General features: G+C 30.8%; 1 protein-coding gene across 1 annotated transcript in view; it reads right to left on the minus strand.

Moving 5' to 3' along the window:
* Nucleotides 1–16,742, minus strand: part of LOC139482266 (protein tyrosine phosphatase domain-containing protein 1-like) — a 36,956-nt gene that overhangs the window by 19,217 nt on the left and 997 nt on the right. The window contains exons 2-5 of the mRNA XM_071266034.1: nt 4,716–4,848; nt 2,489–2,654; nt 1,436–1,516; nt 166–281 (exon numbers count right to left, since the gene is read on the minus strand). Coding sequence (XP_071122135.1) covers nt 166–281; nt 1,436–1,516; nt 2,489–2,654; nt 4,716–4,794 — 442 coding nt within the window. The 5' untranslated portion in view covers nt 4,795–4,848. The remainder of the gene's footprint in view (nt 1–165; nt 282–1,435; nt 1,517–2,488; nt 2,655–4,715; nt 4,849–16,742) is intronic.

Raw genomic sequence — 16,742 nt, forward strand, 5'->3', positions numbered from 1 at the left:
GATTCCGTAAAATAAATTGTACTCATATATAAAATATGAAAAAACGTATACTAGGCCTTAAATCGTCATAAATTTGTATAATCAAGTAAAAGAGTTGAATCTTATCAAAGGTAGTTTGAAACTTTAAATCTTAAGGGAAAACCTAATCTTGTCATGAAATCTTACTTTCATTCTCCATGAACATCTGTGGATCATATGTAAATCCACTCTTCTCTAAACCATATCCACAATCTGCATGTTCTCCTGGTTTCTGTATACTAATCACTGAGGTTATACCTTTCCTGTTCAAATATAATATAAGTATATAAGTTGTCCACTTCAATGCAAAATAACATGGCGAAACATGCAAATCAAAGATTTTAAAATACATTACAAAGCAATTCCTAGACATATAAATGTGTAACATGAGGTAAATATACAATAACAAAAGATATTATAAAATGTTAAGAAAGTCTGTTTTCAACTAATTTTTATAGTTTGTTCTTATGTTGTACTGTCCAGGCTAGAAAGAGTGCTTTGCACTGACAAATATGTTTAAACCAACAAAATTCTGTATGTTCCTGTCCAAAGTCAGGAAACTATAATTTGGTGGTTGTCATTTGTTGCTGTATGTTTGTTTTTTGGTTGATTATTACATAAATCAGGCTTAGTTTTCTGTTGAATTGTTTTACAATATTTCATTTTGGACCTTTTATAGTTAATATGCATTATAGAAAGGAGTAAGTTCGGTAAGGGCCATATTTGGCCCCAATTATAAAGTTCATAGTTACAAGACAATAAATGTTTTACGTTGCCTTAAAGACATGTTAGAAAGATAAACAGAACTATTTTTGTCAAAGTTTAATTCTAACACGTTGATTTATACATCCAAAAAAGGTCAAGATAAGGGATTTTGGTGAAATTTGACAAAATCAGCTAGATTTCAACCAAATAAAGGACCAGGAAACATAGAGCGCAGGCGTCGACAAGCTTAAGATTCAAATAAGACATGTGAAATGTCTTCACAAACATTATTTTAAAAGATCTTTGTTGTCGACGTATGCGCTCTATGTTTCCTGTCCAATAATCTATGGAAATTTACCCATTTTCATAGATTTTTTCGTGAAAAATCAATATGAGTACAACTTGTGACGTCATAGTGAAACGCAGAAACGTAAAATTTTCAACAAAATGGTTTATATCCTAGCTAGTCAATGTATTAGCTATAATTTATTGTGATATTGGTGGTTAAAAATCCGAATTTAAAATTTACGCTAAAAAAAGGGGCCATTTTAGGACCTTATTGAACATACTCCTTTCTCACTGTTAAAGGCTAAAGTTACATATATATAGTCATTTGGTTTCTGGTGGGGAGCTGTTCCACAGGCAATCAAACCATATCATATTATATTTTATACAGTATTGATATATCATGGAAAATAGTGTTTAATCTTACTCTTGAAACTGTTTTATTATTTCAAACTTTTTAATTGCTTTAGATGATGGTCTTGCCATTGCTAAAATATTATCTGTCACCCTGAAATGTAATAAGATGAATTATAGGATCATGCTGACAATAATATAAACACTGAACTAGACTCGTTAAATACGCAACAAATACAAGATTCTGAAAAAAAGAAGAATGTTTCTGAGAACATTAATGCCTTTCAACCTTTGCATTTTTTTCCAGATAAACAGGGAGATTAATTTTAGAACAGTAAATGACCCACAGCCAAAGTAAGAATTATGTTGTGGTTCACAGCATGGTGTATGAGTTTGTAAACATGGTAAAATTGGATGAGGAAAAATTAAGTTAGAGTGTGGAAATAAAAATAATTTGCAATTTTCATAATTATAAAGGGACATTACTCTAGAACCATAAGTGACTCACTGCCCTTAAACGAACTATGTGAGTTTTAGTTCTTATCTTGTGTATGATTTCATCATAAAATTTGGATGACGAAAACTTAAGTAAGTGCGGAAGAACAAAATTTTTCAATTTTCCAAGTTAAAGGGGCATAACTCTAGGAGGTAAACATGTAAATGACTCACTGCTCAAATTTGAAACTCTGTCAGTAAGTGTTTGAGAGTTTTGGTTCTTAGCATTGTGTGTGAGTACCATATAAAAAGTATCATAAAATTTGCATGAAGCAAACTTAAGTATGAGTATGGAATCAAATATAAGGTAGACACAAGGATGGAAAGACAGACTTATCTTGACAGTTGTTGATGGGGTTTCAACCTTGAACTATTAAGCTCAGACCTAATAGCAAAATTAAGATAGTCGGACTCCATGTACATATATGAAGTAATAATTTTTTTATCTGTTAATGACACATTTATCTTTAAAGAGAGACATGTCACAACAATAGATATTTCATAAAAGACTGAAGATCCTACAATTCTATCATTGACAACATAGGAATTTTTTATCATTAAAACTAAAATAAAATCACATGCCTGCTTAAAGCTTGGCTGTCTAAAGGAATGTGATAATAAATTAACAAACCAATTAGAGTAGAGTCCTTTAATTTCTGTTTTGTCTTCTGTCCAGTTCTCCCATGTACAATATTTACATTTCTTTCCCCCACAAAATAAAGCACATTGTTTCTCTGTTGATATCAAGGTTCTTGCATGCTCAGAAAATTTATTATATCTTCCTTTTGGCTTTTGTCCTACAAATTAAGAAATATTTGATGAGGATTTTCATAAAAATTAGAAATCAAAACATTTATAGACAACATTAATCATCAATTATTTAAACCAATATGTGTATTTTTGGATGTTTTGGGTGTTTAAGGTGGGAAGGGACTTGTCATTATAATCATATTTTGAAAATTTATTTCATGTCAGTGGTATTCAAAACCTGTATTTTGACTGATATAAATCTGAAGTATCAAAGTATTAAAAGTAAGAAATGATTTTCCCTTAATATGGACAAAAAACACGTCTTTCTGATTGAAAACCTTATTCAACAAATGCAAAGGTTCCAAACTATGACATTGAGAAAATTAAAAAGTTAAAAATATTAACATGAAAATATAAACATGTTTCAGATATATCATCATGCTTAAACATGTTAAAACAGTATATAAGCTTGAAATAGAAGAAGAAAAACCATTGAATCTTAACATGCAACATTTCACAATTGACAAAGACTAACAACATTGAACAACCAGAAGTTTTGAAAACAAATTGAATACTACATCAAGTGCCTTTTAAATCAACAATTCTCAAAATGACAAAAAAAAAAAACATTAAAAAATAACATATGATAACAACTCATAAGTTTTCTGGTTGAGACAGGTAAATGGTTATGTGTTGGGGTTAAACTTGTCTACTGAAATCTCAACCCTCCCCACTTTTCTTGGTCAAGGGCTTAAATCAGTATCGGACCAAAACTTTATGGTAAACTTTCCTATTCCAAAACTTAGACCTGTGAAAGATTTCATTTTCCATGAAGACCTTCTATGTTAAGTACTAGTGAACCCTGTAATCAGGGTCATAATTGTAATTTGAAAAAAAAAAAAAAAAATTTAAATCACATATAAATATTGAATATGAGCATCATGGGGACATTTGGATGTGACCACACATTTATGGTAAACTTTTGTAATCAAAAATTTTAACCTAACAAGTGATGATCATGATGAACTAACAGAAAAAAACACAGACAGACAGAAACCTGAAAACTCTGTGTTATCTACAATTGTAGCTGGAGCATAATAAAACTTTCAAAACTGAGGAACACATTTATGATTAAGTCACCAAAGACACGATTTGGACTGAATTAAACAGATACCAGAAAATATAGATTATTATGTATTATACATATTCCTTTGAACTTCTCACAGTTTTTTTTTTCTAATTTTGTAAAAAAGATCATGAAGATTGAAATTTAAGTTTTAATTTAAGGATGTATTCCTCTGACTTTTCAGTCTCGTTCAGTCTCGTTTAAATCTCGTTCTTGAATTATTCCCAAAACATGTGATACAAGTGGAAAATATCAATGAATTTCAAAAATATTATAATCAAACATAACTCTGTGAAAAAATTGTGTATTTACAATGAACGTTTTTTGAGTAATCTAGTTTTCAAATTTTACGACCAATCAAGTTAGTATTTTTAGCCAAAATTTTAGGAAAATGGGTGAGGGATACAAAAAATGATTTTACAAGAATCATGTACATCCCATATCATTTTGGTCTTTTCAAATTTCTTAGATATGTATTTTTTCAATCATTTATAACAAAAAAGTTGAAATAATATGCACTTTGTTCTTAAAACTGAGAAAAATCACAAAAATAGAAAATTGACAGCATGGTAAATTTTACACAAAAAAGCGTCAAAATATGATAAAACTTTCTTATATTAACACCTACCTATAGTTTTTTTAAGTAAAATTAATTTAAATTGGTCCACTTCATCTTTATAGAAAGTATGAAAAAAAGTTTAATTGTGGAACTGTGATTTTTTTCACGATAATAGCCCAAAAATAGGTAAAAATCGATGAAAAATGGGAAAATCATCAAATTTGGCCATTTTCAAAGGGCCGTAGCAAAAAAAGAAGTGCACCACCATATGATTTTTTCTTCACCAATTATTTTGTTACAGTCTTATGAACCCAAAAATCAGGTTAAGAAAAAAAGTTTAATTCTAGAAATGTTTGGCTCCTCAGAGGTGTACATCCTTAATGAGATATATATTTGATGTATATAAATTATATATAATGTTACCTTTGAGATTTTCATGTTGTTCTGACCAGTTTAATTCTTCATCCCCTGGATGAAATTGTTCGTCAGGATGCGGTTCCATAGCGAGATGTTTTGTCGTCCACTAAGTTATACTGATAAAATGATCTAACTTCACCTGAGGATAAACAAAAAATCAATCATCAAATCAAGACATTATTGATTGACTTGAAATAAATTAGTTATTACCGTAACATGGAATCATTAAACAAAATTTCCAATGCATCAATTCTATTACGAAATCAAAAGTTAGCTTTGGTTTCCTAATTAACTATCATTGTTTTTCCTCTACAAGTTAATGCTTTGAAATACCTGGCTGCTACTAAATTATTGATGCTTTTCTTGCAATTACTCACTCAAAGTATTCACTTAATTTGCATCAGACAGTTACATGTACATGAAAGTTTAGTACTATATGAGAGACCAATTCTTGTAAAGGAATAAAATACAGATATTGTTGTTAATTGGTCATTAGTTTCTTGTCCTGCAGTCAAATAGGTAATTATACTTTAGAGGCCAATTTAGTACAGAAAAATGGCTATAAAACATGTGATACATGTACTTTTTCTATGAGAAGCCTTAACTCAGTATCAAAATATATTCTTCGCTATAAATAATTACCTACTATAATCAGACTATAACTTATTTGAGATTGATTATTACACGAAGCAAACAAACCAATGTAATCAATATAAAACAACATTTTATGGGGAAAAAAAACGACCACAAAATGGAAAACATTTCTTTCTAGGATGTTTATTTGTACTATGGCTACTAATATTACAATGTCTTAGAAATTATTTTTTAATGTCCTTCAGCAGCATGATTTCTGATATTGATGTGTCAACGCAATTATTAGTTGGAAAAGAAAAGACATAGCATATTTAGAATGACATCACTCTCTGGATAAAACAAATAATGGTGAGACCACACTTAAAAATATTTTGGTTTGCCCAAACACTTCCAAAAAGTTTAAGTAGACGGTGCATTACTTTTGCGTGCATAACCATTACATTTGCTCGCAAAAATCATTATGTTTGTGTGCAGCTTTTGATTACTATTGCGCACATTTCTTTGACAAGTAAACTCAGGTAGATACATGTAATAATACTTATAATAATATTCATAAATTTATTCAATTATTTTTAAGTAAAAGTACCCTCACCATTAATCTAAGTCATCTACTCATTCACAAGAAGGTGTAAGTGGGATTTCAAGCATGATAAGTAGGTTGCATTATTTTCTATTAATACGGAAAAAAGGTATATTCATCGCTAATGGAGTTTGCAACTATAACTACTCATTTAAATACATCATAAAATATTAAGATATAAAATGTCATACAGTCATGGTTAAAATTTATATTAATTAATAGTAACTTCTAAAAAAATAAATGGGGAAAGAGTTCAAAGGGACACTGATGATGCCCCCACTAGCATATAATGTTATAAAGGGACATAACTCAAGAACTGTAAAAGTTAAGCTGCCAAAAATTGAACTTAAACTGAGTTTAGAGGTAACATGGGTAATAAGCATGATAAGAATTATATACACATGTTATTAAATTCAGTTGAGACAAACTTAACATGCTTAAGTAAAGAGACCAGAAACTAAAAAAATCTTTTTCCACTTGTAAAGAGGCATAACCCTAGAATGGTAATCACTGAATGGTAAAGACTGCTTTAATCTACAGTCTGCACTGTTAGCCACTAGTCCGATGCCCGAGACTAGTAAAATTTCATTCTGACTAGTACGTTTTTGCAAAACTTTGTTTGGCCCAAGAAGAAAAAATATCAGAATATTTGTCTTCAGACTAGTAGTTGAAAAACTTTTTGGTGCAGACTGTAGAATCTATCAGTTGGTAGTAAAGTGAATATTGCATTGTATATTGTATATATCATTGATTTAAGTTGATTCAACTACTATTCTGGACAAAGAAAGATAACTCCAATTTTCAAAGAAGATTTCATAAAGCATTGGTTTTAGGTGATTCAACAACCATTCTGGACAAAGAAAGAAAACTCCAATTTATTGTCTTATTTACAACAAAAATGCTTGTTTAAGGCCCTTTATCATGTTTATTCCTAGACTGTTTGCCCCATAACCCACAAAATATATCCCAACCTTCTACTTATGGTATAAATCATTGTGGTACAATTTCAGAACAATTGAAATACTTATAGTATACACAACTTTTTGTACTGACACTAGATAAATGCTTGTTTTGGGTCCTAACCCCCAAATCAATCCCAAGCTTCCTTTTGTGGTAATAAACATTGTGTTTTAATTTTATTGATTTCTATTTACTTATACTAAAGTTATTATCCGGAAACCATCCGTCTACGGACGACGCTGATGATGACGACAATGACGTGATACCAATATACGACCGCAAAAAATGTCACTTTTCAGATGGTTTTTGCTAAAAATGAAAGTGGCCACATCCATGTTCATCCATCACCTTTATATATGTTATGTATTATCATCAAATACAACTAATATTTCAATATTAAGAATGAACACAAAAGCGGCCACTTTCATTTAAGACGGAAAACGTCTATAATTTAACTAATTAAAAATACTAAAATTGTGAAGATTTCAGTAATTTAGCATGACTTAATGACGCTAGTACCCGATATATGTGCATTGTATTGTCAAAAACAGTGAGCCCATATTTATGTAGCATAATTATTCTACTTTCCAATAAATAACTATATATAGCTAGAAGTTTACATTTTAATAATTTTGTAAAACTGCTATATTTTAGGGCCAAAAAGGGGTCTTACTGGACCTACTCCTTTGTCCTATGTCCTTCTATTTTCATATATTCACATGTGTTAGACTATTAGTACTGACTAATGGGTTAACAAAACATTAATTTAGAGACACATACTTTCACATTAAACTGCATTAAAGAGATTAAATTTATCAGCATAGAATCTAAGATCAATAGAATATGACACTTTCAGATTAATATCAAGAAGATCCAAATGTCACTTTCCCACATTATCAGACTATAGGTTTATAAATTACAAGCATCAGGCAAAGATTGAACGGAAATTGTTTCCTAGGTAGAATCAATTAGGTTGAAACCGATTTTTAAGTCATGAACAGAAAATTTACGAAAATAATGTAAAACAGAGACAATATCAAAGTATTTTGTTTCATTTTATTTTGTAGTACTTGGTATATATCCTAGGTAAATTAATGCCTGGACAAAACAGTCCATTGTTTAAGCAAACATTTTTAAACAAAAAAGTTTTGTAAACAAAATATTTTCAAATAAATCAATCAATACATGCAACATAAAAATGACTTACTTTGCAACTTTCTGCTTCTTGCTAATAATGATTTAACAGACTGGACAAGAAAACTTGTGTAAAACTCGTGTAAAATTTTTCCATTTTATTTTCTTTGTTTATAAAAGAAAGTATATATGTAACTTACATAATACATGTAATATATTCATTCTACAGATATCATTCAATAATTTTACATAATTAATTCTTCCCTTAAAAACCCGTGTCTTGTGTGATTTAAGTTTTATAATATATTCAAATAATTTTAAGTTTCATTAATTGTAAGTAAAAAATTCATGCATAAGAAATTGAACTTGGATTAGTGTTGGGAACATCCTATTCTCTTTAAAATCCTTTTTAAATAAAAACAGGGAAAATAATCCAACATTTTTATATTTAGCAATGACCATGTCACAACAGAGTTTTTTTAAATATCTATTAGTAGAATATGTCTTAGAAGTGAGAACAACCTAAATGCCATATATATATCATAATACAATCAATAACTCAAAATGTTTTGAGATAAAAAATTCATTGCAGATGTTGGATGTGGGAAAATTATGCAAATGAAGCTATAGAATTTCTTAAGATGTATGTTTTAACATAACTTGATATAGCATGTATAGGCAAGTTTGGGAAGTTCAAATTGAAAATATCTTCCTAAATCAAAGTTAAATGTCAAAGCAAAATAAAGAGTAGTCTAGATTGGATAAGACACCTTTTAAATTTCAAATTAGCATTAAAGTTGGAACCCAACACTTTAACTAAAATTAATTTGGCTTGTTTAATTTGTTTAAAATTTTGACAAAGTATTTACTTTGACCCTTTGACAAAAATATAAAAATTTCAAAAAATTTGAACCAACTGTTTTATCAGAAAAATTACACTGGTTATATAGCAGTTTGACAAACACTTATTTTGATCATTGAGAAGCTTAATATTCTTTTAACAACGCAACGTAGTTAAAACGTTTAGCTGATTTTACAGAGTTATCTCCCTGTAGTGTTAGGTACCACCTTAATTTAATGGCTATACTATATAAATTATATATTGCTACGATGCTAAGTGGGTGTCCTGTGATATCTAGCAGATTGTTACCCTGAGAAAACATTGTTAACTGAGTCAAAGCTATGTGTTATATAATTTATTATACTGAATTTTCAATTATAATTCATACTTACATATAATGATATATATGTATTGTCTTTTAAATTTTAAATTGAAATACTTTATTATGATGTCATGTACATATCAAACATTACCAATAAAAGAAAAAGAACAAAAATGAACATAATGAAGCAAGATGTATTTTTTTATTTTATTTTTAGTCTATGAAAAAGGTATGAGGTCAAAATGTAGAACTTGGGCACTTCTTTAAAATTATTAATTAAACTCATTGTTCTATGATCAATTTTTTTATTAACCTGCATGAGAGGGTGACATTCAAAAATTGTCTCCTGCTGACCCATGGGATAGAGTAAATTATAACCCTTGCATTAACCAATCAACAATGATCAAATCTGGCATTTCACTCAAGAATATAATTCAAAATATCACAATGAATAAAACAAGTTGCTTTCTTTAAAAAAAGAAATGCAATCGTAAACCCAAATGCTTGTTTGGCATTATATATATATTAGATAATTGTTTAATAAAGATATATTGTCTTATATTACTTTTGTTGTGCATAAGAATGAGAAACTGACATTGCCTGTTTAGTGGTTTAAATAATGTAATACCGGCTTCACACATCAACCTATAGATCCGACGTACGTCGGCCGAGGTAAAAAAAAATCATGCACGCTACCAAAACGCTAGTAATTTTGATGCATTCAACCTGTCAATCATATCTGTATAGTGTGCACAACGAGCTTAAAGCGTGTATTGGGTGTGCGTAAAGCGTACCTTAGCGTTTCTCCTGGTCTTCCTACATTCCCAACTGCAGGTCTGTCTATATGTGAATGTTTGTCAATAAGTCTGTCACATTCGCCCGTCTGTTTACATGTTTACCAGTCCGTCTATGTCCACTGGTTCGTCTACATGTTCACTAGCTTTGAAATAGCTTTCGGTAAGTGCGATTATTTCAGTGATTTGTGTCTATTGTTTTTATGTAAGTGATTATTGTGCACCATACCCATAATTTTAGGGACGCGAATTGCAACTGATATTTTACAGTTTTTTCTTGCGATGTGTTGTCCTTAAGGTTTGGTTCATTTGGGAGGGTTGGGTTTATGGCCACCACATTGTTTATGTGCCGATGTCCATTCTAAAGCCAGAAACATGTAGTACAGTGGTTGTTGTTCATAATTCATGTCGGTCAAGTTGTTTTCGTAAATTATTTTGTTATCAATAAGGCTGTTTAGTTTTGTTTGATTTTTGTTTTTAAATCTTAATGGTCGGGGCATTTAATAGCCGACTAAATAGTAGTTTTTTTTCATTTTTGGAGGCCGCTCGGTGGCCTTTAAAGACTTACTACCACGTCATTGTAACTCTGGTTGGTATTTGTATCATTAGTGCTGGACCATGGTCGATCCTATATGCACCTTTGAGGCAGGCGGGATATTTTTGTAGATCTTGTACAGCTCAAACTAATGTGAGTAGTTCCTGTACTTCTATGTCTAGTCCCATGTTGTATGGTTAGAGAGGGTGTAATATCTTCTATAGGTTTGATGAAGTTTCACCCGTATCGGACTTCTTTTCCTAAATGAAAGCTTTAAGGCGACGAGTATTTTTGTATGCAATGTGCCCTTAACGTGTCTAAAACTTATCTGTAGCGTTTTCAACGCTCGTGTAGCGTGTATATTATGTGCGTGCAGTTTACAGGTACATGTATATACGTTTGACAAACGCTTGAGCTGAATGATTTTTTTTATGTTCCATTAAAATTTTCCTGAATTAAAAGCGTTCACCAAGCGTATACCTTTGCATTTCGACGTACTTCAAACTTATGGAACGCGTGTTTAAACGCTTGCGTAAAGTTCCTCTGGTGAGCAGGTAAGTTACGCATACGATGATACGGACTTTGTTAATTTTCTTTTTTGACTGATTGTTTTACATTGTCATTTCGAGGCCTTTTATAGCCGACTATGCGGTACGTGCTTTGCCTGTTGTTGAAGGCCGTACGGTGACCCATAGTTTGTATTTCTGTGTTATTTTGGTTTCTTGCAGATAGTTGTCTCATTGACACCAAACCTGATATCTTCTTTTTTTTATATTCGATATCTTATCGCCGACCTGGTTAAGTCTGCTAAAAATGCATGCATGATTCATTTTTAGATTATCAGTCGTAATTAAAGTGGCACATTTAATTCGTTGTTTCATTGCTTGAAGTATCATTTCTTACATCTGCATGGTCAAATGTGTATTTTTACATTTAGATTTAGATTTCAGTCACGGTTATTTTTTCCCCCTTCATATTGAATATCTATACTTATCAGTCGCATTTTAATGACGAAAAGGATTCAGAGGTTATTAAAAAAAGTAAATAATGTTGCAATATTGAAACAAAGAAAATAACTTTAAATTTGCAATATTAATGAAAATAAATACGGACATAACTTTCATAATTAATTTTAACGTTATTTTCAATAAACGATTTTTTTTTTAAATCCTCGTTTTTACACCTATTTGAGGCACGTATTTATGATTATATTTCCATGTCCTTGGTCTATCCTAGACGTAAAATTTCAAAAAGTGCTAATACTTTTTTTAAAGATATTATTTTTAATTGTTCTCGTTCAAAATATTTTATTTTTTCATATTCAATATCTATTTAGTTTTATTTTTAATAACCATTTTTTTTTTTATTAAAGTTGCAATTTTTAACCAAAAAAAATAACTGTAATTTAATCATATGCAAGAAAGACTTCCCTTTAATTTCAGTATAAAAAAATAAATAGCTTGCTTTTTATAACATGTACATCTTCACTAAACGTAAAATCTAAAATAAAATGCTACTAAAACTCTTTCTAAAGATTTTATTTTTAATTATTCTCGTTCAGAATATAAAGCGCATTGTTTACATGAAATCTTATCTCATATCTAAACACAGCTGGTTACATCGTTTGACTAATTGAAATACTACGCATGTAGGTTAATATTAGCAGCTTGTAATCGTGTGCAAGAAAATATTATATCATAATAAATTTCAGATCATACGTAAAATATCTCTATAGCAACTTAAGATGCTAATGCATATTCAACAGATTTGTAAGCTATTGCGCATGCATTTGAAAGGTGGTTATAGCTATTGCGCATGTATTTGAAAGGTGGTCATAGAAAGACCAGAAGTGTTTTCCGACTAACATCCGGTGTTCCGAAAGACTACATCACTCGTCCAATATATACTGCGTAAACCCTCAGGGGTTTACGCAATTAAAAACAAATGACCAGATGAAACTATGTCTTCACTGAAACTTAATTTACGTAACCATGCATATGGTAATAATTAACAGTTATGTTCTTTGAACAATAAGCCTAATTTTCAACAACATGCTTCTTAAAAAAGAATTATTAGGTGATAATTTAATTGTTCAATTGATCAACATATTAAAAAAAAATGTAGGTGTTAATCCAATATTTCATCAAGTTAAAAAAATATAATTAGGTGATTAATCAATCTTTCATACTGAATAAATTACTCATGAGCATTTATATAAACTAGGTGTGGAACCTTAGCTCTTAGTTCCTACATTGTCCTTGTGATATTTTTTGAGAATTTGCAAAGCATCTGCACAAATAAAATAATATAATACATGTAATATGCAGCTATATTTCAACAGGGGAGGGGTCTTAGGGGTCCTGATCCCCAAATTCTGGGCTTAAAAACATGAAATTCAGAGGTCCCAAATTAAAAGAAATTTAAATCCTGATATCCCGAAATTCGTAAAAGAATTCCCAGATCCCAAAAGGATCAATCCTGAAATCTCGAGCTAAAAACCAACCGATCAAGATGTCCCAAAAAAGGCCCCCCCCTCCCCCCCTCTTTCAACATGCCCCATTTATTGTTCTTCATGTGTTCATACATGTCATATATGTTGTTTCAAACACCTAAATATATTCATATAAAAACTTGAATTGTTTTATTGATCCGATGTACAAAATGAACAATGATGTAATTAAATAGTAACGTAATAAAAATATTTATTCAAACACTTGTAATGTTTATTTGCCATAAGGATTTTTATTAATATTTAAATTCCATGTATACTTGCTGACAGCATGTATCATGTGTACTATATAACAACATGAACAACTTTTATTTACTTTCAAAGTCTTAGAGGTACAGATGTACTGTAGTCAAATTGCAGTGGTTCAAAGACTCATGTGTTTTTTCTATGTTGTGATGTTATGCTATTGTTTCAGAAAAATGGAGAAGGTTTGGTACCATTAAAACGTTTAATCCTGCTGCAAATGTTTGCGCCTGTCCTAAGTCAGGAATCTGATGTACAGTAGTTGCCGTTCGTTTATGTAATTTATACGTGTTTCTCTTTTCTTGTTTTTTATATACAATGTAGATTAGACCCTTGGTTTTCCCGTTTGAATGGCTTTACACTAGTAATTTTGGGGCCCTTTATAGCTTGTTCTTCGGTGTGAGCCAAGGCTCCATGTTGAAGGCCATAAATTGACCTATAATTGTTTACTTTTATAAATTGTTATTTGGATGGAGAGTTGTCTCATTGGCACTCACACCACATCTTCCTACATGTCCTATATCTATCATTCTATGTTATATATTTACAACAAAATAATTAATTGAAAAAAACAGATGACAAGTTTGGTTATCATGATTATCATGATTATGTTCAACTTTCTTTAACAGTTTACAATTTACACATCAGTAAACAATAATGAATTCAAACATTTTTTTCATTTTTTTTACTTTAATTGAGAAAAATTGCGACAGTGATAAATTAAGGGGGGAAATCAAACCTTAGTTTTAAATTTGACAGTATTATTCCTTTAAAGCATTTCTTGAAACTGTCATGACTAATTATTCATTAATCTTCCATCTGCTTAACAATCACATAATGCAATAAATTACTTTGACAAGTGCAGCTGGATAAGACCCCAGAGGTCCAACCCTCAACAGTTGGGGCAAAAATTGACACAATAAATTCACGCTTGATACAGTTCTGAATTTGGATTGTAATTTAACATTTGAAACATAATAGCATTCTGACACAGAATAACTGTAGAACTTAGAATTAGTTATATGACTTGAATTTATATTCTATTTTTTGCTATTGTGCAATACACCATGCTTTTGCTAATTGACCCCTACCACCCCCCTCAAAAAAAAAAAAAATTACCCCTCCTTTTTTTTTTGCTTTTGTGCAATACACCATGCTGTTTAGAATTGACCCTCCCCCCAAAAAAAATCCCCCACCAAAATATTTTTTACACTCCACCCTACCCTTTTTTTTGGCAAAAAAAAATATTTTAAGAAATTTTCTTTTTAATTTGAATCTTAAGAAAAATTGTCCCCACTACAATTCCTTTTTTACTCCCCCCCCCCCCCCCCCCTCCCCAATTAAGCAGGACATCCTTGTTTTTCCCCTTTTTTGCCCCTAATTCCTAAATGGTTTGAGCCATTACCCCCCAAAGCCAATCCATACCATGCTTTTCTTGTATGGAACCTTGTGGTAAAATTTTAGAGAGATCCATCTTTTTTGCCCATACAAAGTTCCACAAGATATTGACTGGCAACTTGAAAAATGCTTATTAGGCCCCTAATTCCTAAACTGTAAGGACCACAACCCCCAAAATAAATAAAATTGATTTTTTTGTGGTTAATTTTTGACCATGTCTGTCATTAGGTAACAACTAATAGTGTCATAAATAAAAATTGCGACAATTTTTTTTTTAAATTTTTTTAAAACTTGTGTACCCACAAGGCTCCATAAATGTATTATAAAAGGTACAATGTTGAACTTGAAAACTATAGTTGTATCATTACTGATTCCCCACTGATTTTTTGTTGACTACTATATGCTGACTTAATGAACCATCTCAGAATCCTGCACCTTTTAGACTTGATAACTTAATTCGTACTACATGACTCTTATTGCGAGGTAAGCTGGCAGGAGTGAGAGTATATCAGGATATAACAAGATTAAGGTTTAGTTAATGTAGCTTCTTTAACAGTTTGTCAGATAGTTTTAAATTCCTTTTAAAAATGAACCACTAAATTATAAATTTAAATAATAATTGGCTATCATATACATCATGTACATGGTAAGAATAGATATGAAATAAAAGCTAATTAATATTGTTCCAGTCTTTGTCCTTTGGTTTATGGTTAATTCGGAAATTATTGCATGTATTTATTATATGTATTGTGATTTTGTCCTTTTAAACTTAAATGATTTTTAAGATTTTGAGAAAAATACTGTAAACATGTTTAATTCATAAATAATATTTTAAAATGAGAGTTTAATCATGTTAATCTATTGTGTTTACAACTCTGTTGAATCACAATAATAAAAATCACACAATAATTTCCAAATTTAGTCATGACAGAATGGGTCATGTTTATTCCCCAAAAAAATGTTTTAAAAGAAATATTTACCAAACTTATTACTTTTCCTAGGCCTGCCCTGGCCCATAAAGCATGTATAGAGTATAAAACCAATATATTTGTAACCAGAAATCACAATGTCTGTGTACAAGTGTATAATCCACCACTGGAACCTGGGACATCTGTGTTACAATACAAAGGTTTAACCGATTGAGCTAGAAAAGTACTTCCCTAGCTCAAGTGCATATGGTTGAGTAGTAAATGTATTTACTACCCAAGGGCAGCAATTTAGCTGTCAAAATGAAACTGTTCATCTCAAGACTTTGGGTAAAATATAAGGAATAAGTACATGTATCATGTGTATATGACTTTATATTGTGAATTCTATGTAAATCATGTACATAGAAATACTAAGATGTGGTACATGTATAAACATGATAAATGCCAATGAGAGACAACTTTGCATCCAAGTCACAATGTGTAACAAGAGGCTGTCACAGTGAAGGCAAACCATATTTTCTGGCTCTGGCAAAATAGCAATTTGTATAGAGTTTGATATTTTGCCCTTCTTATTTCAGATTTTTGATCAGGTATGTTTGATAGGGACAGAAATTTTGCCTTGCAATAGGCAACAAACAAGTTGTTGCAGGTGCTATTAACCATATGCATGTAAACATGCTGAGAGCGTGGTACTCTCACTACATGCCCCATTCTGACTAGACTTACAAATGTAGCTCAGCTGCATACTTGTACTTTGCTCAAAGTTGATTGGCATACCATTCAAGTCACAAACGCAAAAATAAAAAATATCATGAGTCCTTCATGTTTCATCCCCTATTTCAAACAGACAGCGGTGGATTTTTTGGCAGAGAGCCCACCATCCACTAATCATGCTAATAGACCACTTTCGAGTTCATCCATCACCAGAAAAAAACTCGTAAATTATGTGTGCCTTTATGACATCAATTACCAGATAGAGGGGATCACCTGTATTCCTGCACTATTAACATACATCAAGTGTCTTAGTGATCGTCATTGTGCAGGAGAAATAAGAAATGTTTGTTTTGTAAGTACTTGTATATAATTAGTCACAATTCCCTAATGACAGCAGTGCTGATTGTCAATTAGGATAATTTAATTTGCCAAATAATTTGTGCAATATAGCATTATAGTTTTCCAACCACTAGCTCAACA

Source organism: Mytilus edulis, chromosome 1 (genome assembly GCF_963676685.1).
Source record: "Mytilus edulis chromosome 1, xbMytEdul2.2, whole genome shotgun sequence".
In the NCBI taxonomy this organism is placed as follows: Eukaryota; Metazoa; Mollusca; class Bivalvia; order Mytilida; family Mytilidae; genus Mytilus; species Mytilus edulis.